This window comes from Mirounga angustirostris, unplaced genomic scaffold (genome assembly GCF_029215605.1).
Source record: "Mirounga angustirostris isolate CCGP_5_RB_7025 unplaced genomic scaffold, mMirAng1.0.hap1 SCAF_11, whole genome shotgun sequence".
Lineage (NCBI taxonomy): Eukaryota > Metazoa > Chordata > Mammalia > Carnivora > Phocidae > Mirounga > Mirounga angustirostris.
Genome location: NW_026991719.1, coordinates 8,133,132 through 8,157,777, shown reverse-complemented (window position 1 = coordinate 8,157,777; position 24,646 = coordinate 8,133,132). Strand labels below are relative to the sequence as shown.

Here is a 24,646-nt window from a genome sequence, read left to right as displayed (position 1 = left end):
CGATTTTAATGGTCACTTTATCCTCACCTTCCCTCCCTTGTCTTTTTCCCCTGCATTCACAAACCATCACATCGTCAGTTCTGGCTGATGTATAACTTCTTTTTTTTTTTTAATGTTTTAAATTTAAATTCAGTTGGCCAGTACATAGTACATCATTAGTTTTGGATGTAATGTTCAATGACTCATCAGTTGCGTGTAACACCCAGTGCTGGTCACCATGTGTAACTTCTTGATATTCTTTGTAGTAGGAATCAAGGCTGAAGGCAAGAGTAGTAGGGGATGCCAGGGCATTCTTCTCTTTCTTCTCTGTCCTATGTCACCACAGCTCCAGGCACCATTCCCAGCACCCCCAGGAATTCCTCATTCACTGGTCTTGGGACCAGGTATGTCTTCAGGCTGGGGGTTGTCTCTCCCTAGCTTACCTGGAGAAAGGAATGAGACCCCTTATTCTTCCATGGATCCCTCCCATCTACACATACCTGTTAGAGTTAAGAAGAAGGGGAGATATTATGGCTATGGAACAAAATGGTAATTCCATCAGTGGCACTTCCGTTTACAGTTGGGTTGCTGAGATACTGTCCCCCCCAGTGTACTGAACTTCTGCAAAATAAAATGTCTTCCCTCAAAGGCATAACTGATGTATCCATTGCTTTGACCTGTATGTGTGGACGGAGTCAGCAATGGCATGACCCTAGCAGGGCTGGTAATGTCTTCACTTAAGGACACATGTGATTTGGCACAAAGGAGATCTTAAGCTTCTTCCGCATCTCTCCTTCCTGATCCTAGAGTTTGATTTCCTGAATTTTATCTTTGTAGCCCCATGAGAAAACCTAGGAGAGAGACAACTCTAAACTATGTTCAGTCGTTATATAAACTATGTTCAGTCTATTTATACTGTAGTGTAAATAAAGATTCGAATTGGTACAATCAGTTCAGAAAATTATTGGGCATTGTCCAGTAAAGTTAAAGACATGCATACCTATGACCTAGCGAGTCTGTTTCTAGGTCTGCACCCTATAAAAACGCATGTGCTTGTGCCCAAGGAGGTATGTGTACGGATGTTCAAGCAGTATGGTTTTCAGTAGTCCCAAACTGGAAAGGGCACAAATGTCCATCACCATTGAAAAGATAAACAGTGGTAAACACATTCAATGAAATACTGGACAGCAATGGGAATGAATAAACTATGGCTACGTACGACATGGAAGAACCTTAAAAACATGATGTTGAGTACAAGAAGCCACATGTAATAAAACATTCTTAGGAATCATTTATATAAAGTAAGAAAACCAGCAACGCTGAGGTCTACTATTTATGGATGTTGAACTTCCTAAAAAAGCAATGGTTCTCAAAACAGGGGTGATCTTGCTCCCCACCACAGGGGGTATTTGTCAATGTCTGGAGACATTTTTGGTTGTCACAGTTGGGGGAGGGAGGTAATGCTGGCATCCAGTGGGTAGAGGCCGGGGATGCTGCTAAGCAGCCTACAGTCTGTAGGACAGCCTCCACAGTGAGGAATTGTCAGTATGACACCAAAGCTACGAGAAACAAAAGCAAAAATAAACAAGTGGGACGACATCAAAGGGAAAAGCTTCTGCCCAGCAAAAGAAGCAATCAAGAAAACGAAAAGGCAGAAGAAATGGGAGAAAATATCTGCAAACCGTGTATCTGATGAAGAGTTAATAGCGAAATAACTCAATAGCAAAACAAAAACAAGACAAACCCAAATAATCCAATTTAAAAACAGACAAAGGCCCGGAATAGACATCTTTCCAATGAAGACATCCAGATGGCCAACAGACACATGAAAAAGTGGTCAACATCACTCATCATCAGGGAAACGCAAATCAAAACCACAAGATGGTATCACTTCACCTGTCAGGGTGGCTTTTATCAAAGAGACAAGTGATAGCAAGTGTTGGCGAGGATGTGGAGAAAAGGGAACCCTAGCGCACTGTTGGTAGGAATGTAAATTGGTGCAGACCCTGTGGAAAATGGTATGGAGGTTCCTTAACAAATTAAAAATTAAAAATAGAACTACTGTATGATCCAGCAATCCCACTTCTGGGTGTATATCTAAAAGGATTGGAGTTAGGATCTCAAAGATGTATCTGCCCTCCCATGTTCATTGTAGTATTATTTACAACAGCCAAGATATGAAAACAACCTAAGTATCTATCTGCAGATAAATGGATAAAAAAGATGTGCCACCTCTCCCCCTGCCCCCGTCTCTCTCTCCGTCTTTCTCTCTCTGTCTCTGTCTCTCCCTCTCCCTCTCGTGTGTGTGTGTGTGTGTGTGTGTATACATACACATATTTCGGCCACAGCAAAAGGAAATCCTACCATTGGCGACAACATGGATGGACCTCGAGGGCATTATGCTAAATGAAATAAGTCAGAGAAAGACAAATACTGATGATCTCATTTATATGTGGAATCTAAAAAAAAGACAAACAAATTCATAGAAACAGAGAGTAGAATGGTGGTTGCCTGGGATGGAGGAAATGAGGAGATGATGGTCAAATGGTACAAACTTCCAGTTATAAGATGAATAAATTCTGGGGATCTAGTGTATGGTATGGTGACTGTAATTAACAATACTATATTGTATACTTGAAAATTTCTAAGAGAATAGGTCTTAAATGTTCTCACCACACACACAAGATGCGGTAACTATGTGAGGTGATGGAAGTATGAACTCACCTCATTGTGGTCATTATTTCACAGTATAGGCATGTATCAGATTATCATATCATACACTTTATTTTTTTTTAAGATTTCATTTATTTATTTGACAGAGAGAGAGAAACACAGCGAGAGAGGGAACACAAGCAGGGGGAGTGGGAGAGGGAGAAGCAGGCTTCCCGCGGAGCAGGGAGCCCGATGCGGGGCTCGATCCCAGCACCCTGGGATCATGACCTGAGCCGAAGGCAGACGCTTAACAACTGAGCCACCCAGGCGCCCCCATATCGTACACTTTAAACTTAAATAATGTTTTATGTTAATTATATCTCAATAAAGCTGGTGGGGGGTGGAGAATTATTGGTTCCCAAGTGTCAGCAGTGCTGGGGTTGAGAAATCCTGCTATAAAAGGGAAACAAAGAAGTCAAGTCCATCAAATACAGGGCAGTGTCTGCCGGTGGGATTGGGGGAGGGTGTTACAATGTAGCTGAGGGACTCGGGGCTCTCTGAGACACCAGTAGTATTCTATTTGTTGACCTCAGTGATGGTGATGATGGACGTGTGTTTTGCAATAATTCATTAAGCTGCACATTATATGTTATCAATTTTTTTATTACAAAATTTGAAAAATACTCTAGCAGGTGGATTGACAAGACAGTAGGATGGAAGAGTGTAGGCACTGGGTTTTAGGGAAGGGGTCCCCACCCAAGAGGGTCTCAGAGCTACTCTGTGGCAGGGCTGGGCCTCCAAGCAGGGCCTTATCCTCCTATCCTAAATAGGTTTTAGTGCTCAGATGGGCCCTTAGCTCCTCCTAAACTCTGAAGTTGAATCTGCTTCCATGGGTTTGTGTAAAGTTTTCCTGAAAAAGTAATCACCCCTGGGCTGGCACTAAGTGTGGAAAATATCAACTCAGCTTATAGGTAGGCAGAGTAAATGCAAACAAGGATTTTAATTTCAGTGCTCTGGTGGCAAGGACAGCCTTTAGTCCTGAAAATGCTGTAACGTTCGAGGGGCAGGAAGATGAGGAAATTCCACTTTGAGGGTGACACATTTTTTCTTAAAAGTGATACTGGTAGAGGAACTCCTAGAGATTATTTTTGAGTCCTCTCTGGGGGAAATGATAAACATCAGAGAAATTTATTATTTTTTGAAAAAGTGACTAACCAAAAGAGAACATTAGCCATGCAGGCTCTTCACGTAACGAGCGAATGGGATGAACTTCAGCCTTCTCTGGGGGAGGTCTCACATGCTCTGGGTCATCTCCTGCGGTCACCCAACAGACAAAACCTGAATTTCAAGACCACTTGCCATGTTAACATGTAGTTTAAATGACCTAGGACAATACCGGCAAATTGTATGCACTTAAAAATATTTACTGAATGAGTGACCGAGTGAATAAATGAACAATACGGGAAGGATACTTAGGAACAGAGATGTGCAAATAAGACTTCTTGATTAGAGTGGTGTTGAAAATATGCCTTGAAATATATTCAAATAGAAATAATGGGTGGAATTCAAATTGTTTAAGATTTAATAGAACTTTCAGAGTTCTACACAATCTTCTAGGTCCCTTCTTGAGTCTTGAATGAGCGGACTGAGAATTGGAAAGGTGTAGGGTTCACTCTGAGGTGAATTTAGTGTCTTGCAGCATGAATCGATCATTTCTTTTCTCAGATGCTTTCTCTTATCCCCCCGGACCTTTCAAACACAGAAAAACAGCTCTATTGCACTTAAGAATTTAACTCTGACTTAGCAATGACAATTTAGCAAGAAATATGCTAGCAGGCAGAAGTCATTCCTAGAATGTAAGCACACAGTTCAGGAATGATGGATTATTTTTGGCTTAGGATAATGCTGTTTCGTGACAACACATTTTTCAAAGGTAGCACACAAACAGAAAGTGAGGTGAGCCAATTTAACACGGAGGTGGCTTACTCAGAGGCAATGATCAAAGCACTGTGGTTAAGGTGTTTTTTTCTTTTTCTTTTTTTTTTTTTAAAGATTTTATTTATTTATTCATAAGAGACAGGGAGAGAGAGAGAGAGAGAGGCAGAGGCAGAGGGAGAAGCAGGCTCCCTGCTGAGCAGGGAGCCCCATGCGGGACTCCATCCCAGGACCCTGGGATCATGACCTGAGCCGAAAGCAGACGCTTAACCATCTGAGCCACCCAGGCGCCCAAGGTGTTTTTTAAAAAACGTTACTTATTTATCTGAGAGAGAGAGAGTGCACACGCGCATGAGTGGGGGGGAGGGGCAGAGGGAGAGGGAGAAGCAGACCCCCCGCTGAACAGGGAGCCAGACTTGGACTCAGGGCAGGACTCGATCCCAGAACCCCAGGATCATGATCTGAGCCGAAGGCAGAAGCTTAACCGACTGAGCCACCCGGGCGCCCCACGGTTAAGGCTTTTAAATCCAGGGACCCACCTTGTATTGTTTATGCATGTTAATAATGAATCAGTTTCTGTAGGGAAAGGGATTTTTAGCTTTGGAGGTTTAATGCCAGCTATGACAGAGAACGAAATCCTAAAGCTGGAGAGTTCAGCTTTATAAACAGACCACGGTGAAGTGAAGGTCCCTACGTTGGTCCTGGCTTCATTCTCTGAAAGATGCTGTACGGCGAAGCTTATGCTGCTCCTCTGCCTTAGCCTACGGGTCTTTGCTGACATAGCTCGAATGGCTGCTTTCAGCAGCAGAGCAGAGTGAAAGGGAAGAGGGGACTTGAGCGCGTCGTTTTTCCAGCTCTGCCTGGAGGTGTGAGGGAGCATAGAGGGCCTCCAAGGTGAGCGGGCGTGCTCTGGTCCCCCAGGCAGCAGAGGGGAAGGAGACCCACGCAGCGCAGGCTGCAGGGGGACAACATCGACTTTCTCTCAAGACAGGCAGCACGCTGGTCGTAAGTTCCTGTTCAGGGCAAGGGACTGGTTTTAAATTTATTTTTATGTTATTGCAGTATAAAATACACATAGTGAAGGGTGTAAATTACAGAAATCTGAACTGTAGTGCTCAATGAATTTTTACATATGGGTGTCCTTGGGTAGCTGTTGAACCGATCAAGATACAGAACATTTCCAGCACCCCAAAAGGTTCCCTTGTACCCCCTTCCCAGTCAATACCAACTCCCTACCTTGGTAGTAGATATTTATTTGTTTATATTTATTTCACTTGTTTATTTGTCCCTGTTCTGGCTTCTATCGCCATAGGTCGGTCACAATTGCCTATTTCAGTTCAACATTTGAATTTCAATTCCTGAACAAATAAGTAGAATCATACATTGTGTCCTATTTTGTGTATGATTTCTTTCTCGCAACTTTTGTGAGAATAATCCATGTCATTGTGTGCATCAGTATTCTGTTCTTTTCATTGCTGAGTAATATCCCATTGTATGGACAGACCACCGTTGGTTCATCGCGGAGCTGTTGATGGACATCTGGATTGTTTCCATTTCGGCGATTCTACCTAAAGATTATAAATATCCTTGTACATGAGGAAGCCATTAGCACCCATTTCTCTACGTATCTAGGAGTGGAAATCCTGGATCAGAGGGCAAGCGTGTAATCAGCTTTAGCAGATACAATCTTAGAGTTTTCCAGAAAGATGAATGGTCATGGGATTATCTAGAAGTAGATTCCTCAGGATACCTGGGCCCCTGGCTTCAGATTCCCAGTTTTTTACAATTTCCATATTTACAATTATGATGCCATTGTTTTCAAAATATTATTAGTTGGGTGGTTCATCCAACTAAATTCTAAGGGCTCAAACATGGGGGACACATCTTATTTCCCTTCTTCCCACCCTGTACACCTACACAGAGCAGGGGAAGGGCCACTGGCCACGTCCAGTACCGTGGGAACCCTGAAGAATGGAGACAAGCCACCCATAAACCCACCTTCCACTGGATAGCTACCCCTCTTGGGCTTGGATTGATGGATTTCACTGGGTCTGGAGTCTCCACTCTGGCCCCAGACCCTGCCTTTGTCTGGACTTAGCTCGTGGGAAACTGCACACAAATCACAGGATGCCAGGCGCGGGGAGGGACCTCTGGGGTATTTAAAAGTGCACGCTTCCACGAGGGATTGCAGAACAGAGGCCAGTTTTCAGTGGTGTTCTGAACCTCTGGTGTGTGCTAAAAATTACTTGGTTGATCTGGCAGCATTTGCAAAGAGTGTGTGTTTCTTCTGTTTCCAAATTCTTGCTGTGTCCTTTTCCGATGTGCACCTAAAAACTAAGGCACAGAAATCGGTGCTTCGAGCCCTGCCCCCAACCCCCAACTCAGATCCAGCCTGGCACCCACACCAGTCCTGCCGTTTTGGCAGATTCTCCAGGCCTCCCGCTTGCAGCGGGGTTCCCCAGACATGCCCAGGTCCTGCAAGCCTTCTGGGACTCAGTTTACCCAAAGGTGGCACGATCAGGCCGGCAGCCAGCCCGGCCTTCCTCCCGTCTGCAGTCCCCCCAGGCTGCATTACTTGGCCCCTCTCAGGCCTGCCCTCTCCTAGGGTTCCCGCCATTGAGACTCTCCCAAAGGAGGGCTTTCCAAACACCGAAACTCCGCCCTCGCCCGAGCGGGTTCCGAATCGCCTTCCAGCGTCAGGCCCACACCCCTTTCAAAGTTAGCCAAAGTCGCTCTTTCTTGGAAACCCAAGCTCGCCCTCTCGCTGGTGTTGAGGGCTTTAGCAGCCCCAGCCGTGGCAGCCCGGGTCCCACGGGCCTGGCAGGGGTGGAGTGGCAGGAGGTAGGAGCGCCGGCCGCCCTGACACCTGTCGTGGGCGCGCTCGGTCGCTGCAGCCCCCAACAGCAGGCGGCGGCGGCCTTGACAGGAGCCGCCAAGAGCGGAAGGAATTAAGCGCCCGCCCATCCCATCTGACTCGGCCTCTCCCCTCCTCTCCTCCTCCTCCTCCCCCCCCTCTCCTCCTCCTCCTCCTCCTCCTCCACCACCACCACCACCTCCTTCTCCTTCCTCTACGCGGCTGCCGCCACCTCCTCCCGGTCCCTGTCAGCTTCTCGGCGGGACGCTGGTGCCTGCGGGCTTTGCAGCGCGCTCCAGGCGCAGGGAACGGGGCTTGCATCCGGGGGCTGGCCCGGGATGGCGGTGAAATAGGGGGACCTCGGAGAGGCGTCTCGACCCCAGGCTGTGCGCGGGGGCCCGTCACTTCTTCTCGGTGGCGACATGGGGGACCCGGTATACCGCGAGAAACCGCAGCTGCACTACGCGGTGAGTGTCCCGGCGCGCGCAGAGGCGACAGGGGGCGCCACTTGGCCGGCCTGGGAGGGGACAGCGAGGGGTTGATGGGATCCGCGTCTCCCCAGAGGTCCTCGGTCGGGGGTTGGGGGGGTGGAAGGTGTCGCGGGCGTCACTCCCCAGTGTCACCTGCTTAGAAACTTGGCTGCACCTCAGAATGGGAGCCCCCCCCCCTGAAGCCCGTGTTCCTTTACCCCGGGCAGTGGACACTGCGTTCAGGGCCAGAGGCTGGACCCTGCTGCCGCCTCGATGGCCAGGGCGGAGAAATGGGGCTCCTGGGGCCCAGTTCGCCCATTCAGCCTTCGGTCAGATATGCTGCAGGGACGAGAATAGAACTGGACGGGAGGCAGGGCTGCTCCGTGGTCTGAGCGTGTGGCTGGCTAGTGGACTCTCCGGAGAAAATGCTGCAGGGCACTTTGGGGTGCAGCCGGTTTGCTTCTGGAAAAGAGGGTGTGCATTTCGCTCAGAGTTTGTAGCAGGACAGACTGTTGCACATTATCTGATGAACACGAGAGGACGCCAGGGGGTCTTCTCCCAGTGGCTTCTCTCCTCCCTATTGACTCAAATACTCCGCAGATATTTACTGGGGACCTACTGCGTGCCAGGCACTGCGTGCGCTTTGGCGCCGGGCCCCGCAGGACACAACAGACTAAAAGCTCACCGGCTTTTCCTCTTTTAAAGAAGGAGTCAAGATTTCAAGGTGAATGACGGACGGACCAAATCCAGATTCTAGCTTAAGTTTATTTTTGAGAGAGAGAGAGAGAAAAGGAAGATGTTTCTGAGGAACGAGGACTACTCCTGAAGGTTCTGCATGCCTCCTGCAGGAAGCCGGCGGGCAGCTGCGTTAGCTCACTGCACTCTTCGGGCATTTATTTTCCACTTGTAAGATGTGATGTTTTGAGATGGGCCATTGCAGTCGTCCGGCCATCTGCTACTTTACTGAGTTTTCCTTGACACGATGTTCACTGCTGAGATTATACATGCTACTTTAAAATCGGAGAGAAGCAGGCAAAAAGTTAAGAATCATCAGTATTTATGATCAGGTTGACAGTTATCCGTCTGGAATTCGTGTCCTCCAAAATGCGCTCTCCACATTAAGAAAAATATTTTTAAAGAAAGGAGTGGAGGTGGACAGGAGTGGTAGGCACAGAGGTCCTGGTTCTTGTTGCCAGGGTGGGTCCTGGATCAGCTGGGGGGCCATTGGGCTAACCTGGAAGGTCTGCCCTTTCACGTTGATGGGTTGGGGGAGAAAAAGAGGGCCTGAATGAGAAAATCATCAGGGTCCCTACAGGGTGAACATTCTAGGAACCTTATGACGGCTTTCTCTAGTTTTGCCAGTTACTTGCCTGGAAATGACAAGTGAGACGCTAGTAAGTTACTAATGCTCGTTTTTGGAGACACTAGCCGTGCGGTGATTTTCCTTTTAAAGTGGTATTAAGGGTAACCCCTTTTTGGCAGAGGTTTCTTTGCACTGAAGGATCTGGAGTCTGTGCTCGTTATGCCCAGTCGACATCTTACCCACCACCTTTCCCAGATTTTGAACGGGGTGCTGATGCCCTTTGATTTGCCATCTGAGGTCTCTGTGCCATTTACGAGGTGGAGGAAAGGGGAGAACTGATTCCTTAATTTTAAAAAAATCGATTCATTCTACGAATGATTATTGCCTCAGTTATGCACATGCATCCCCAAACAATCTAAAAACTATTTTCGTTCAGCTGTCTCATTCTGCTAAAAGCATAAACTTAGAGTCAGGCTAATGCTGACATCTCCGCCTGTGCTCTGAAGATTCGCTGATGAACTAGCCTTTCATTCTAGCACAGATCACCACATGCGTGTTTTCTGATTTAGGACTATAAAAAAGAAGATTCCGGAGGGAATTTGTTGGCTTTCAGGTTGGAAGAAGTCCCCCGGGGTCCTCTGAAGTTTCTCATGCATACTTTAGGGTGATAAAGCAGCAGTATTCAGCAGCTCTGTATCAGTCCCAAGTCAAAAGAATGTTCTTTATGAAGTGTGACCCATTGCTTTTCATATTAACATAACCCTCTATGGCTTAACGTCTCTTCTAACACTGCTCTCGTCGTCTGCTTCCCCCATACTGGTTTAAGTAATTCCAAAAGCTTGTTTTGCCTTTAGCACGAATAGTCCCTTCCTTTGCGCCACATGGTTCTGCCCCACTGTGTATTGTCCTGGGGTCTTGGGGGCTTTTTTAGTCTGTGTCTTCCTGGAAAAGAAATACCCTTCATGTGTTCTCAGTACCTCTTGCATACCCTGAGATATAATCCAGGGGGCAAGTATTTAATGTTCTTCCTTTGGTGCTTTTTAATTTGTCCCAGGCGAGACTGCCCGTAAGAAATCAGTGGCTCACATTTTATTCATTCGTCAAACATTTGTTGAGGGCCTGTTGTGTGCCAGCTATTTGGTCAGTTTTCTAAAGGGACGATTGAATAGTGAAAATGTTAAGAATTGCCACGAACACTTCGCTCATCTTTTTATAATGGTCACCGGCAGAGAAACACAAACACTCACATAGACAAGAGCATCCTCCGTTTGTATAACGTGACACTTTTCCAAAGTATAGCACCACCATCTTCTTGTTTTTATCATCAGAACAAAAATGTTCTGTAGCAGCTAATGTTCTCCTCCCAACCTTTCCTCCCACGGTTTTCCCACATTCGGTTTATGGTGACTCCATCCTTCCAGCTGTGTGTCGTCCTTGACGCCTTTTGGTGACTTGGTCAGATTTGCATTTTGGAACATCTGCTTGGAGCCCAGGATGGAGCTGAGGGTGAGCAGGAGCCAGAGTGCATCCCGGTAGTGGGGCCAGTGAGAGAGGAGAGTAGAATGACCTACCTAGGATGGCAGCTGGACCGGAGGTGGAGAGCAGTTAGGGGATCTGAGAGATACTTAGGACAGCGAACCAGCCGGTCTTCGTTTGGATGGGCTACAGAGATGCTGGAGTATGACAGTCGAGGATGATGCATGTGAATCAGTGAGTGCCTGGCAACACTTTTAGAGAAACGGCAGGTCAGAATAAGCCCCTCCTTATTACCGTTATACAAGCTGCGAAGCGTTTGGACACAGTGTGTGTCAAATCCAGCTAGTGGGTTAGACAGGTTTTCTATCTTGTGGCCGAGGAAACCCAAGCCTAGAGCAGTGGAGTTCGAGGTGGCACAGGTGTAGCTGGTGACTCTCTCCAAGTGCCCTGATTTCGCACAGCTCGTCTGACTCTTTTAGACAATCGAGATGGGTGAGCCGAGCTGTCCTTCCCCCTCCCTGTTCTGTCACCATAATAAACCAACAATCAAATATTGTCCCTTCAGTGACTTAATGTGACCATCCACACTGTTGCATCGCATGGCCAAATAGCCCTTTAATTGGACAGGTATAGACAAAACCCAAACTTTAAGGTATCTTTTGAGTTCAGTGCCATGTCTCTATGGCTTTCTCAGGGTTTCTTAACCTCAGCAACATGAACGTTTGGGGCAGGATAATTTTTTGTGGTGGGGCCGTCCCGCGCGGCATCCCTGGGCTCTACACATTGGATGACAGTAGCACCCCCATCCCAGCTGTGACAACCAAAAATATCTCCAGACATTGCCAGGTGTCCCCTGGGGGGCAAAATTGCTCCCACTTGAGACCCACTGGGGTGTGTGATTTTCATGCATGCTTTTATGAAGAGGTGACAATCACTGTGTAACAAGAAGAGCTGAAAAGAGGAAACATGGTAAATGTTGTGAGTATTATGTATACTATTCAGGGGACATACAGAACTTCAGAGACAGGCCGACACAGAGGCTCAGAGAGAGGCTCAAACCCTGGGGGCAGAGTAATGGGTCACCCGGTTTCCCCGATCGCGGCCTTAACAGTCACCTCCTGCTCTTGGTGATCCCCAAAAGTTAGGTGGCTTGGCCTGGGTTAAAGATTACGTTAATCTACCTTCCCCAACAGTCCCCGTATGCTTTCTTCCATTAACCACAAACAAAATATTACAAACCTTGATTGTCTGCCAAGATCATGTAGCGTAGGTCTAATTTCATGCAATTAAGTATGGTGACTCCCTCAGTAGAATTACACAGTAGAATTACTGTGCTGAGCCTTGGTTTTAGAACAAGTTATCAGAGGCACTTTCGAGCAGCTCACGAATACTATCATCCGAAGCAACTCCCTGGAGGCGCACACTTATTTTCATCCCCGTTCTATGAAAGGGAAGCAAGGAGGAAGTTTCACGATGCCTCTGGCTAAGATAAATCTATGTGTGGGGTGATGTGTGCTCTGTTCACTGAGGTGTGACAGAAAAGCAGGGGGATTAGACTCTGACTTGACACTGATCCCGGGGGAGTCCAGCTGTCAAGGTGTAGCCATTCCCGTCCCTCGGGCCCGTCTACTTCTGAGCTCCTCCGTTGCTGACCTCACTTCCTCTTCGGTGTGATTGCCCCACCGTCTGTGCTCTTGACCACAGCCCCAACGTTAAACGCTGACCATTCCCTGGCTGTATGTGACCCCTCCTTAAGGAAGCCACCGGAAGGGCTAGGCTGCCTACCCTGAGACGGAGCCTCTCTTTACCGCAAACGGTTAAGGTCTTAATACCCAAGTTGCCAGATTTGCTCTCTGTGAACATTTGATTTCCAAAGACTTTGAAGCCATTAAGGTCACTTAATAATTCAGTGGTGCTGATTATAGGACATTCTTTGGTAATCCTGAAGACACCCCGAACTGGGCGCTGTTGCAGGGCCGAGCTGATACGAATCAGTTATCATCCATCAGCGCTGCCGGTGTAGACGTCTTAGGAAATTGAGCAGGACTGGTACTGACCTGCTGTATGGCCCAGAATTCACCTTTGTAGCTCTCTGCTTGTCGTCTGTCTCCTCACAAAAGCTAATGTTTTGCTCGTTACAAGTAAATGGGAGATTACTGAATCTCCTTAATTCACAGCTCTACTAATTGTGGATGCCCTTTCCAGCCCCACCCCTACCCCACAACGTGCTGTCTTTTCAGTTGCTCTGAGAGCTTTTCCTTTATGTGGTCCCTTTGCTGTGGAACTCCCATCATCTTAGGAAGCTACATCCCCCACCCTTGAAGACCCTTCTTAAGCACCACTGTGAATGCATAAATAATCCCACTCCTCTTGCGTGTTGCATTACATATCTGCCAATTGTAGGAAAACAAATACTACTCTTTGCCTCGTCCTTTCTGCTAATGAACTCATATGATTTACTTCTCCCATTCCCCACCCTGTGATAACCCTGGACCAAGTGTGCTTGAGTCTCACCTTGGCTGTGATGTTATTGTCTCGTCCCATGCAGCCCTTGCTGGCTTTCCGATTTCTCACTTGCCCCTTGCCCATGTCACCTTCAGCCTTTCCCGTCTCAGTAGGTGGCCAGCCGCTCGGTGAGCTGCGCAGGCCAGAGTGCCTCAGGGGCAGCCCTGCCAGGTCTGTGTCGCAGTGCTCTCCAAATCCATCCTCTTCTTTGCATCCCTGCTGCTGTCACCTAAATCCAAGCACCCAGCTGTCCACACTAAGACAACATGGTAACCCTATATCCCAATCGTAGGACCAGCGAGATCTTTTAAAAAGATAATGCAATTGTGACATTTCGGCGCTTAAAGCTCTCCAGTTGGCTTCCATTACACTTAGACCGATCTCTTCGTCCATGACCATGGCCTTCCAAGTCCTCCCACATGGCCCCACCCTGCTCCCTAACACCCTCCCTCACCTTATCACTGCCCAGCCACCTGAGTGTCCCTTCCGTTCCTCGAATGCAACCAGCTCTTTCCCACCCGAGGCTTTTGTACTCGCTGTCCGTTCTGCCTGAGATGTTCTTTCTGCGGCAGGCTTTTATCGTGCCCTCCAAACTGCGAGAGAAAACGTCACCTTCCCTGAGTGCTCTTTGCGAAGTGCTTCTGACCTCACTCGGTCACCCGTGATTAGATCACGCGGGCCACTGTCTTCGTGTTTGCCTCACTCCTTGGTCTTCTGTCACACATTCGCCGTTTGTGTCTGTTGCTCCCTACCAATGTGGAAGTGCGTTCAGGTCAATGACCCAGTCACTCTTTTCCCACGGTAGCCCCACTGCCTCGAGGGCGCCCGGCCCCAGGGTAGGCACCCAACAAATAGCCAGGAGTAGAGGCCCTTTGTAATCTTGGGCCTTAGTTTTTAAACATTTCCTGTCTGCTCTCCTGTGTCAGCCTTTAGCTGACTTCTTGATTTATTAGTGTCGAACAGCCTTGTCTAAATTTGCCACTTCTATTCTGATGGAGCTGGGGTACCAGTTTATTAAATCTATTAGTCCCGGGTCTAAAATTAGGAATCATAATCTCCGAAGTAGGATGGGAGCGATTCTCAGAAAGCCTGCACGCATGGACATGGGACCCGTGACTGTGTGTGAGTGAGGAGCTAAGGTCCGCTTCCATTCTGCAACCGCTCATCGAGGATGTGATACGGACAGGCCTGCTCCGGGGAAAATGCAGAGGCCCTGAACGAAGAGCAAAAGGAAGGAGGAGGGAGACAGCTCCCCCATAGCTTTTTGCTCTCAGTCCCATCCAGGTTGGAGGTCTCCCGGGCAGCCCAGCCTGGCAGGTATGTCAGTGGTCTGTCTAGCTTGCCATCGACAAGGACTGCAGGGCCCTTTCTTAAGTCCTGGCCATGTGACGGAATGGAAATTACATGGCCTGTTTTAGATTGTAAGCTCCGAAATGATGGGAGTAAATAGATTTCAAGGTCTTAGGTGCTTGTAAAATTTTGGACTAAGATCCACCAGGGTTTACAAATGAATGCAATTAATTTCATATCCTTTAACATAGCTTCTCAGATTTTCTGATTCTAACGTTATTTTCAAAAGACCCACCTTTCTGATTTGTGTTATTCTTAACTACGTTCTGAATACTTACAAACGTGAAAGATAGATCAAACAAAACAACAAGGTCTCCCAGCAATCATTCTAGGGTACAGCTTTCTCCAACCTCATGGTGACGACTTGGAGGCAAATATGGGATACGTCTCAATTTGGATGAGTTCTACACAAAGTATAAGACTAATTTGTTCATTCAAATATGATCATCGTTACTAAAGGCTCTTTCCCTGAGAGATGTCATGACTGTTTGAAATGAAAACTGGTCAGGATTTTCTCCCCTTCTCTCTGGTTATTTGACACATTCTTCGAACTCTTCTAACTTAAAAATTTTTCAGAGTACAATTTGAGTGTTTGGAGTGTCAGCTAAATTAGATTTCTGAAATGAAGTTTTCAGAAGAATTTGGAGTTGTGGCTTTGGGGAAGAGTTGCCATGGAAACAGCAGAAGACGTTCGGATGAATAAACTTTAAAAATATTTTTGAATGACCCCTTTCTGCAGCTGACTGAAATATCTGGTAAAGAAACGTGTAAGTCAGTCCAAGTAAAATAAAGAGGCTAAAAGCCTCCCTCCAGCATGTGGAGCCCCTCGGCTCCGCAGCCGCGGAGCTCCCCTGCGCCAGGTGGGTGCCACTCCACATGGGCAGAGCTCCCCGACATTGCTCTGGATTCCTCACTTGGCAGTGCCAGCACTGTTTGCATTAGATCCACAGGATGATAAGAGTTTAGCAAGAGAATGGAATCTCGAGTTTGCTGGAAGACTTTGAAAATGGTAACACATAGTATTATTTTTGTAAGTATTTATGCACATGACCTTCATAGTCCCATTATGATGTCACTTTGATGGTCTAAGCAAAATGTAAAGCATTGATCTCAAAAGATGAGGCATTCCCCCACCTTAGCTTCAGGAACGAACTATCCCTGATGTGTCAGTAAGTTTAAGGGAACCCCAAAGCGGGTGGTGCAGCACGAAGCCTTAGCAACACGGGAAGCTGTTACCGTGTGGGCACGGGGAAGGGCCGGGGTTACCAGAACCCAGTGACTTCCAACCTCAGCCAAAGGGACCCCGGAAATGTACCCAGAGAGGATTGCAGCAAGGGCAGAATATGGAGAAGCAGGGATGGGGTGGGACGAGGAGTACCCTGACCCGTTGGTCTTCCTGCTCTCTCATCTCCCCTTTCTAGTACCAAGCCCAGCCCATCCACTGAGAGGCAGTCCATGGGGATCAGCCTCACAGGACACAGGCCAGCAGAGAGACGGGTGGAAGTTTTTGTTTTGTTTTGTTTTGGCAGAAGCAGGAGGGGAGAGTTTGCAAACATAAAACTTATCCTATGCATGTTCAGTTTTCTTTGGGGTTTACTTACATTGTGAAAGACCCTAGATTCCTAAGTATATGGAAGATTTTCAGATTGCTTAGAATGTCTCTTTTCTCTCCCCTGTGGGTTGTTTCAATGACCACATTTAAACGAGTAATGTGTTATGCCAGCTGCATCCATATGTGATGTGCATGTCTTTAAAAATATTCATATTACAAGCCTATTAAAGTACTCTCTCTTCACTTATTATACCATGATATATTTTACATATGTATTGTAGTGAATTTCATATTGAGAAGCTCTGTACTTGATTCAAAAATACTTTGGTCTAAATTTCTTAATATAAATTTAAACTATAATCAGTTTTTCCCCTATATGCCCATTGGAATAGTCTAACGTAATTTATTTCCCAAACAATGAAAAAGGAAGAATTGGTGTGGCTCTTTTAATGGTCGATGGGTACAGAGTTTGAATCCTTAATGTTATACATCAAAATGGGTTGATCCGTGCTTTCATGAAAAGTTATTCTCGTTTCTCTCTGGTGGGTGAGGAATGGTTGCAAGTGAGGACTACGGTTTAACCACCCTGTTAACTCCAGTTAACTTAGCAGAGAGAAAACTACCATTTCAACCCTGACTGCAGAAAGTGCCTCTCATTCCTAAGTTAGTTCCCTGCTGAGGCCCCTGTGTATCCACTTTCATAACATCCACCTTGCTTGTAATTGCTTCTTTAAACACCATATTCGTGACAGAACTGAAAAATCCCAAGGGGCAGAGGCTAGGACCAGGGGCGTATCTGGACTCCACATCCTTGGCCACAGGTAGCATGGACCTGACACTTGGTATGTGCTTGAATGCCGGCAAAATTAATTAATGACTTAGAGCTCTTAGAATAATTAGGCAGACTTAACGTAATAATACCAGCCAGTATTTATTGAATGCTTCCCACGAGCCCTTGACATTCTACATTATTTAATCCTTAAGAGAACCCTGTAAGGTAGGTCCTAATATCATCTCTGTTTAAATGATGAGGAAACTGAGGGACCGAGTTTAGACGTCTCAAGGTCACACGGCTAGTAAGTTAAGTAGTGGGACTAGGACTCAAATCCTTGTCTCTTTGACTGTTGAGTCTCAGTGCGTGAACCACTGCCCAGTGGCTGATGGCTAAAATGCAATGGGCTTGAGACCATAGCTTTAAGATGATACTTTTTTTTTTTTAAGATTTTATTTATTTGACAGAGAGAGACAGAGCGAGAGACGGAACACAAGCAGGGGGAGTGGGAGAGGGAGAAGCAGGCTTCCCGTGGAGCAGGGAGCCCGATGCGGGGCTCGATCCCAGGACCCTGGGATCATGACCTGAGCCGAAGGCAGACGCTTAACCGACTGAGCCACCTAGGCGCCCCAAGATGATACTTTTAAAACTCTCATTTTGTAATAACTGTAGACTCAAAGGAAGTTGCAAAAATGCTACCGAGATATCCCAGCACCCTTTACCCAGCTTCTGTGAATGATAGCTTCCTACATCCCACGGGTACAATATCACACCCAGGACTTTGACATCGGTGCATTTCTATTAACTTGTCTACAGACCTTGTTCACATCTCATCAGTTTTTGACGTGCATTCCTTTGGGTACATGTGAGTGAGTGAGAGAGAGAGAGAGAGAATAGTGCCATGCAATTGTTTTCCGTGTATAGATGGGCATATCTGCTATTCAAGATACAGAACTGTTCCACCACCACAAAAGAACTCCTTCATGCTACCCCTTTGTGGTGACACCCATACTGCATCTTACCTCCATCTCTAATCCAGGCAGCCCCTCACCTGTTCTCCATAAAATGACACCTCTTAAATGACCCCATCTGTCCTTCCAGCGCAATCGCAACATTCCTTTTCTTCTTTTTTTTTAGGGGGGCAGAGGGGGAGGGCAGAGGAAGAGGGAGAGAGAGAATCCCAAGCAGGCTCCATGCCCAGCGAGGAGCCCGACGCGGGGCTTGATCTCAGGACCCTGAGATCATGACCTGAGCCGAAACCAAGAGTCGGACGAGCAACCGAATGAGCCACCCAGGCGTCCCACAGTGGCAACGTGCCTGTCTTCACTCATCATTTATGCCCAAACCATCCAGAAACATAACAGGAGAAAGTAAAATGAATTGAGAATGAGATCAGAGAGGATTTTTGTATTCTTGTTAGTAATATATACAACCGCAAATGAAGAACATCCTGTTTGGTATTTTTACCTGAGCACGGTGGTAATTTTGTCATTGCAACTCTTGTGTTTTCTCTCGCAAAGCGCTTTTGATCGAAACACCACAGGCTTTTTTAGCTCCTGCACAGAGGCCCCGTGCTCCCTCTCTGCATGGCTGTTCTGATGGAACATCCATTTCAGGAATGACAGCCGCATGGGTGAACTTGCGGCAGCCTGGAAAAGGTACATGAGAGCTGGCACTCTGCCCTCCACGAGTCTTTCTGAGCAAGGAGAAACACACACCCCGCATGCACTTGCTATAGCCATGACCCACTTGTGCTCTGCACAGCACAAGGGTTATGTAAACCCTGGCCTTCATGATACACATGCATTTTTACTCATTCATTTCAGAGGGAGTGGTGGTTCATAGACCTCTCTTGGGGAAAAGTTTGAACCTTATCAAGATTAACCGTTTCAAAAAAAAAAAAACAACAACCCTTAATAGCTGTTTTTATTCAGGATGGCTGCAGAGTGAAACCTTATCATCGGGACACAGTTATAAAGACTTCCTGCATTTATTTGGTTCCCAGTATTTAAAAAAAAAAAGGTGTAAAAAGTGCTGATGCTCTGTGATTCTGCAAACATAGGCTCACTCTTATTGGATGCTTCAGTGACTGCAGAGTTTTACTATGTGATTTGCCTTGATCTTTATTGGAAAAGGAGACTATTTTTTTAAAATCTAGACATTCTTAGACCAACCTGTGGCTTTTAATTAGGTAGGCAGGTAATGCCATCATTACCATGGTGGTTCCTCATATCACCATTGTAGGGAGTCTAAGGAGAACCTGGATGTGAAGAAGTGTAGGGCCTTCCATGGGATTTCTGCACCAGGGTACACTTTTTTATTTTGTATATCTTTAAAAAGAAATGAAATCTAGAACCCCTGGCATGCAGATGCATACAGACACCCAAAATGGTGCTTGACTGTGTAGTTCTGTTGACTAAAATGTAGAATCGTCTCTTCCGATTGGTTAGCTATTGCCACACTATTGCTGTATGACAAGATACTTTGACATTCAATGCCTTAAAACAGCCATCACTTATTCTCCTGGATCTGTGGGTCAGCTGGGGTCAGCTTACTTGGGCAGAGCTCAGCTGTTTGACCCATGGTCAGTCTGCCAGTCCTGTAGGGCTTGGCTCCTCAATTAGTTCTGTTCCATGTGTGTTTGTTCCAGGGCACGGGTTGGTAGGGCAGCACCCACCTGGGGAGGTGCGGAGGCACAGTACGACTAGCAGAACGGACTAAGGATTCTTAATGCCATAGGTGGGACTCCGGCACACGCTCATCTCTACCTACCCGCCATTGGCCTAGGCGAGTCACGTGTCCAAACCTAATGTCAGAAGATAGGGAAAGAACTCTGCCTCCATGATGGAGCCGTGGCAAGTTTGTGAGTGCAGTGAGGGGTGAGAAGTGGGGGCAAATCATTTACCTTCCCACGATATGTAATCAGATTCTTCTGAACATGCTGATGTTTTGAAGAAGGTGCAAATCTATCTCATTTTTTCCCATTTGGTCAATGAGCTCTTTCTGCCAAGGGTAGGTCTGTATCTTTCCTTATGACCTAAGTAGACAACAAAGGCAAGGTGATGGGGCCATCCCACTGGCACCAGTCCCCACAAATCCACATTGATTGGATATAGACTGAACAGATTGCAAGGGAATATTTAGAAATAGGATGAATAATATTAACCTTTAAACAGAGTATTATTATAGTCTTCCCCTGTTTCCTTGTGTGTAGCAGCTCTGGTTCCTCCATCTGTCAGAAGGAAAACATTCCGAATCACCTCCTGGGAGATTTTTTAATCTGCTTTGATTTACTGGTGTCACTTTAAAAAGATTTATAAGTTCAGCTCCTGTTTTAAAACCTAGAAGAATTATAGATGAGGTCATTTATAATTGGAAGAAAATTACATTTAATCCTTCAGCTCAAACAAATTGGAGCCAACCTTTGGAAATTAGATGGTTAATTTGATCAATTTTGACATGTAAATGGATAAGCTAAATTAGAAGTAATGCATACACACAAAATCTCCTCTCTGAGGTTTAAAACCTTTGCCCTGTCTTCTTCCATTATATCAATTGATTGAACAGTTGCCAAATCCTGGTGGTTTTTTTTTTTTTCCTCCCCCAGTTTGCTCTGTAGTTGATTTTACCTAGCAGAGCACCTGCTATATTTCAGTCACTCAGTTGTCTAAATCAGGGGTCAGCAAAGCATGGCCCATGGACCAAATCCAGACCGCTGCCTGCTTTTTTACAGCCCACAAAACTCAGAATAATCATTATGTTTTTAAACAGTGGGGGAAAAAAAAATCAAAAGAAGACGATTTTATGACATGTGAAAATTATATGCAATACAAATTTTAGCATCCATAAATCCAGTTTTATTGAAAACAGCCACACCCATCATTTATGTATTGGTTATGGCTGCTTTCATGCTAACACCAGAGTTGAGTGGTTGCAATAGAGTGGATGGCAGGAAAGCCTACACTGTGTGTTATCTGGCCATTTACTGACAAAGTTTGTGGATCTCCGGTCTAAAACTGTGCCTCATGTTACCACAGATACCATAGACAGGTCTACTATTAATATAAGAACAAAGGCAAAAGGAAGGGGACACACATCCTTTTTGTGGAAGAGAATTCCGGGAACATTCAGATGAAGGCAAAATAAGATGGAACATTCATTTATCTGCCGGTATGTGTCCAGCGCTCAAGGAAAATTTCAAAAAAGGATAATACCTAGTTTCTACTCTCAGGCTTCCTCTTGAATAAAAAGCACGATGCATCCACATACAGCTCATAGTGTCTGAAACCTATCTGCCTTTTCTAATTCCAAGTCACCAGAAAACCCTTTGGAATTTTTAAGTTGAACGTAATATTTTTTTTAATGGCTTATCTTGTAAATATTCTAGGCAGAATCATTTTCATGAGCATTACTGTTCTTACCAGTTCAAAGTTGAGGATTGAACTCTGAAACATGTCATTTACTCATTGGTTTAAAATGCTGGCCCCTCTTGTTTTGCATTGGAGATTTTTACATTAGTGTATCCAGAACTCCCTCAGAGGAAAGAATGTAAAGGGCGTCCGAGGGCTGACCCTTAAAACACCACTGCCCCGTTCATTAAACTCTGCAGTGCTCGCTGAGCACTTAGCCACAAGAGTGTGTGGGGAGAGAGCTCTCCGTCCTGCCATTGCAGCCTGTGTTTGGCCAAGGGATGTGACCCCCTCTTATGCTTTGTGATGTTTCTCTTGGCTCACTCTTCCACATTCTTGTGACCCTTTGAATGGAGATGTCTTTACAGCGTTAGCCCCTACAACATGGCCTCCCGCTATCATTTCCTGCAGGTCTTGTCTTAGATCTCAGCAGCTTCCTGAGTAAATGTCACCTTGGTGTCTCCTAAGAGGAGCTTGGGAGGCTCACCAAACCTGGTTCCCACCAGATACAAAGCATAACGTCTGTGAGTCATCTTGTCATTGGACTCCACAGGAGGATGGGCCTGGAATTCTCGTCAGTTCCAAAGTGGGGGGCAAGGTGGGGCACCGAATAGGGAACCAGGAAAATGCCCCACAAGGTGGGGATCAAATGACCCCAGGGGAGGAAATTCCAGTTGAAAATAGAAAGCAGGTCAGCACCCTCGTGAGAGCCAGTGTACTAGACTCTGAAACCGGCCCCCTGTGGCCTGTGGAGGCTGCTCTCAGAAGGCCGTGGATTGGCCTGAAGAAGGGTGTTGTGTTTCACGGCAGTGACTGGGTGGTACAAACCCAAAACGAAACATGACTTATCTACTTGCACAGTTGTGCTGGGCTGGAGAATTATGTGGAAATGACTCAATTTCATATATTTGTCATGTTGACCAGTGGTCAATTCATCAATAGAGAAGGGCAATTTGGGAACAATATTTTCTCGAGGACTATAGCGTATGTATTACATGGCGGGGGGGGGGGGGGTCAACTTCTAACTCCCCATGATAAGAATTTTGTTATTTTGTTAATTAAATTAAAAGATCTCAATAAGCGTTCCTGAAAACCACAGATCTATGATCGACTGCGAACTGCTCATATTACCGGGTTGCTAAGAAAGCTGGTGGCTCTTTGACTAGTCAAAACTTTTCAGGGGGCGCCTGGGTGGCTCAGTCGTTGGGCATCTGCCTTTGGCTCGGGTCTTTATCCCAGGGTCCTGGGATCGAGCCCCGCATCAGGCTCCCTGCTCCGCGGGAAGCCCGTTTCTCCCTCTCCCACTCCCCCTGCTTGTGTTCCCTCTCTCACTGTGTCTCTCTCTGTCAAATAAATAATAAAATATTAAAAAAAAAACCAAAAACTTTTCAGAATATCTTTAAAGAGAGTTTAACGTCTCAAAACTTTACCGAAGCCCTGAGAAAGCTGTGGAGCTGGGAGTCATTTGGGAAAGTTTTGTTTGCTTGATTCAGCCTGTGATCCAAATTTGGAGGAGATGAAACCTCTTTAGGGTTTCTTCTGCAAATAAAATAAAGAATGTGTGCCATAAACGTTTTTAACCAGTTTGACTTGGTGCTTTTTTTGTGGGAGACGGATGCTGGAAGGGGGTAAAATGGACCCTTTTGACTTTAATGAGGAAATCTTGCATGATGGAAAAGTGCTGTCTGTTGGTCGGTTGTCACAGGCTTTTTATTTTCCAGTGGAGAAAACATGTTTGTAGGACTGGTTTTCAGGGGTTTCTTTGCAACCTTTAATTTATTTGTTACTTAAAAATTGTAAATACTACAGACACCAAATTCTTTGTCTAGAAGTAGGATTTTGTTAAAGGAGAGATATTTTTATCTATATTTTGTGTATGTGTATGAAAATATAATGATTCCACAAACCTGTAGCAACAGAGGGTAGGTGAGTGGTTGTCTGGGGCTTTGGGGTAGGAGAGGGGAGTGAACGCTAATGGGTACCAGGGACGTTATTAGGGTGATGGAAATGTTCTGATATTGGATTGCGATGATGTTGCACAGCTCGGGAAATTTACAGGTAAATTTTAGGGTATGTAAATTGCATCTCAATAAAGTTGTTTTTAAAGAGGATGCGCCGATTAGAGAATCAAAAAGTGTTTGCTTATTTGCAAATGAATAGAAAGCAATGTTATACAACCAAACTTGAAGTACATTAGTAGCATTACAGCCTTTCTTTTTCACTTCTAGGCCACCCTCTTAGAAAAACCAAATGTAATAAATGAGAAAAAGCACCAATTTTTACTACTTATTCAAGATTCCCAGTAATCTCACCAAGCATACATTTGTGGGTAATACAGGAACATCGCACTGAAATAATCACCAGACTTCTAAGAAATCGGACTTTCTCAAATCAAAAGCCAAAAAGGATCTGAGCAACCATCAGAATTGTCTACATAATTTGGTGAAAATATTTTAAGACTGGGTTTTAGTTATGGTTGCACAATTTGGTCATTGGCTGAAAATCATGGATTCCTACATTTAAAATGGGTGACTTTGATGATATATAAATTATACTGTGATAAAGTTAACTTCAGCATTGTCAATATGTACATAGAATACCTTCCGGTAACACAGGCCCAAAGCCTGCATTCCACATAATGAAGTCATTGCCTCTGGGCAGTCTTGTCTTCCTCATCTTCCAGTCTTGTCTTCCTCATCTTATTTGCGGCATTTTGGCCGTGACTGTGGGACCCTGAAGTTTGCTTGGGGCTGTTGAAATTATTCCCTTTGCTCAAAGAGATTCTACAGGAAACAACTTCTCACTTATCTTTTTCCTTTATTTTCTTGCGCAGTGGAAATACCCCATTCTAATATTAGCTTCTTTTCTCTCCTCCTTTTTTTTTAAATTTTTTTTCTAATTTCTCTTTATCATTCCCTTGCTCTTGTGGTCAAGGTCATTCGGACCCTGTGGTTCCATTCGTATGGGCTTTCATTTTCATAACAGTTGGTAAGACTGTCCTGTGATAGCTGGAGATGTGTGCATTAACCCGTGGGATGCGCATGCTAAATGGTCTAGCATGGACACATGAGGTTCAGTAGGGACACCTTCCTCTCTAAACCCAAGGGATAGCTTTGTCGCCTTCACACCTCTATATAATTCACGCATTTAAATACAGTTCATACACTGAAAGTGTACAATTCGGAGGGTTTTAGTAGATCAACAGGATTGTGCAACTGTTAGCGATAGCTAATTTTGGAATATTGTGTCCCCCCTGAAGGAAAGCCTATATGCACTGGCATCAGATTCCATTCACTTCTGCCACCCTCCAGCCCCTGATTGCCACCCGTCTGCTTTCTGTCTCCATGGATTTGCTTATCCTGGACATTTCATATAAATGGAATCGTACG

General features: G+C 45.7%; 1 protein-coding gene across 5 annotated transcripts in view; it reads left to right on the top strand.

Annotated features, from left to right (window-relative positions):
* The window catches only part of ARHGAP6 (Rho GTPase activating protein 6), a 474,622-nt gene that overhangs the window by 223,093 nt on the left and 226,883 nt on the right, over positions 1-24,646 (top strand). The window contains exon 1 of one of the 5 annotated variants that reach the window (XM_045874492.3): positions 7,354-7,887. The exons of the other annotated variants lie outside the window; for them this stretch is intronic. Within the exon in view, the coding sequence (XP_045730448.1) occupies positions 7,843-7,887 (45 nt within the window). The 5' untranslated portion in view covers positions 7,354-7,842. Of the gene's footprint in view, positions 1-7,353; positions 7,888-24,646 lie in introns of those variants that run through there. 5 annotated transcript variants of the gene reach the window in all.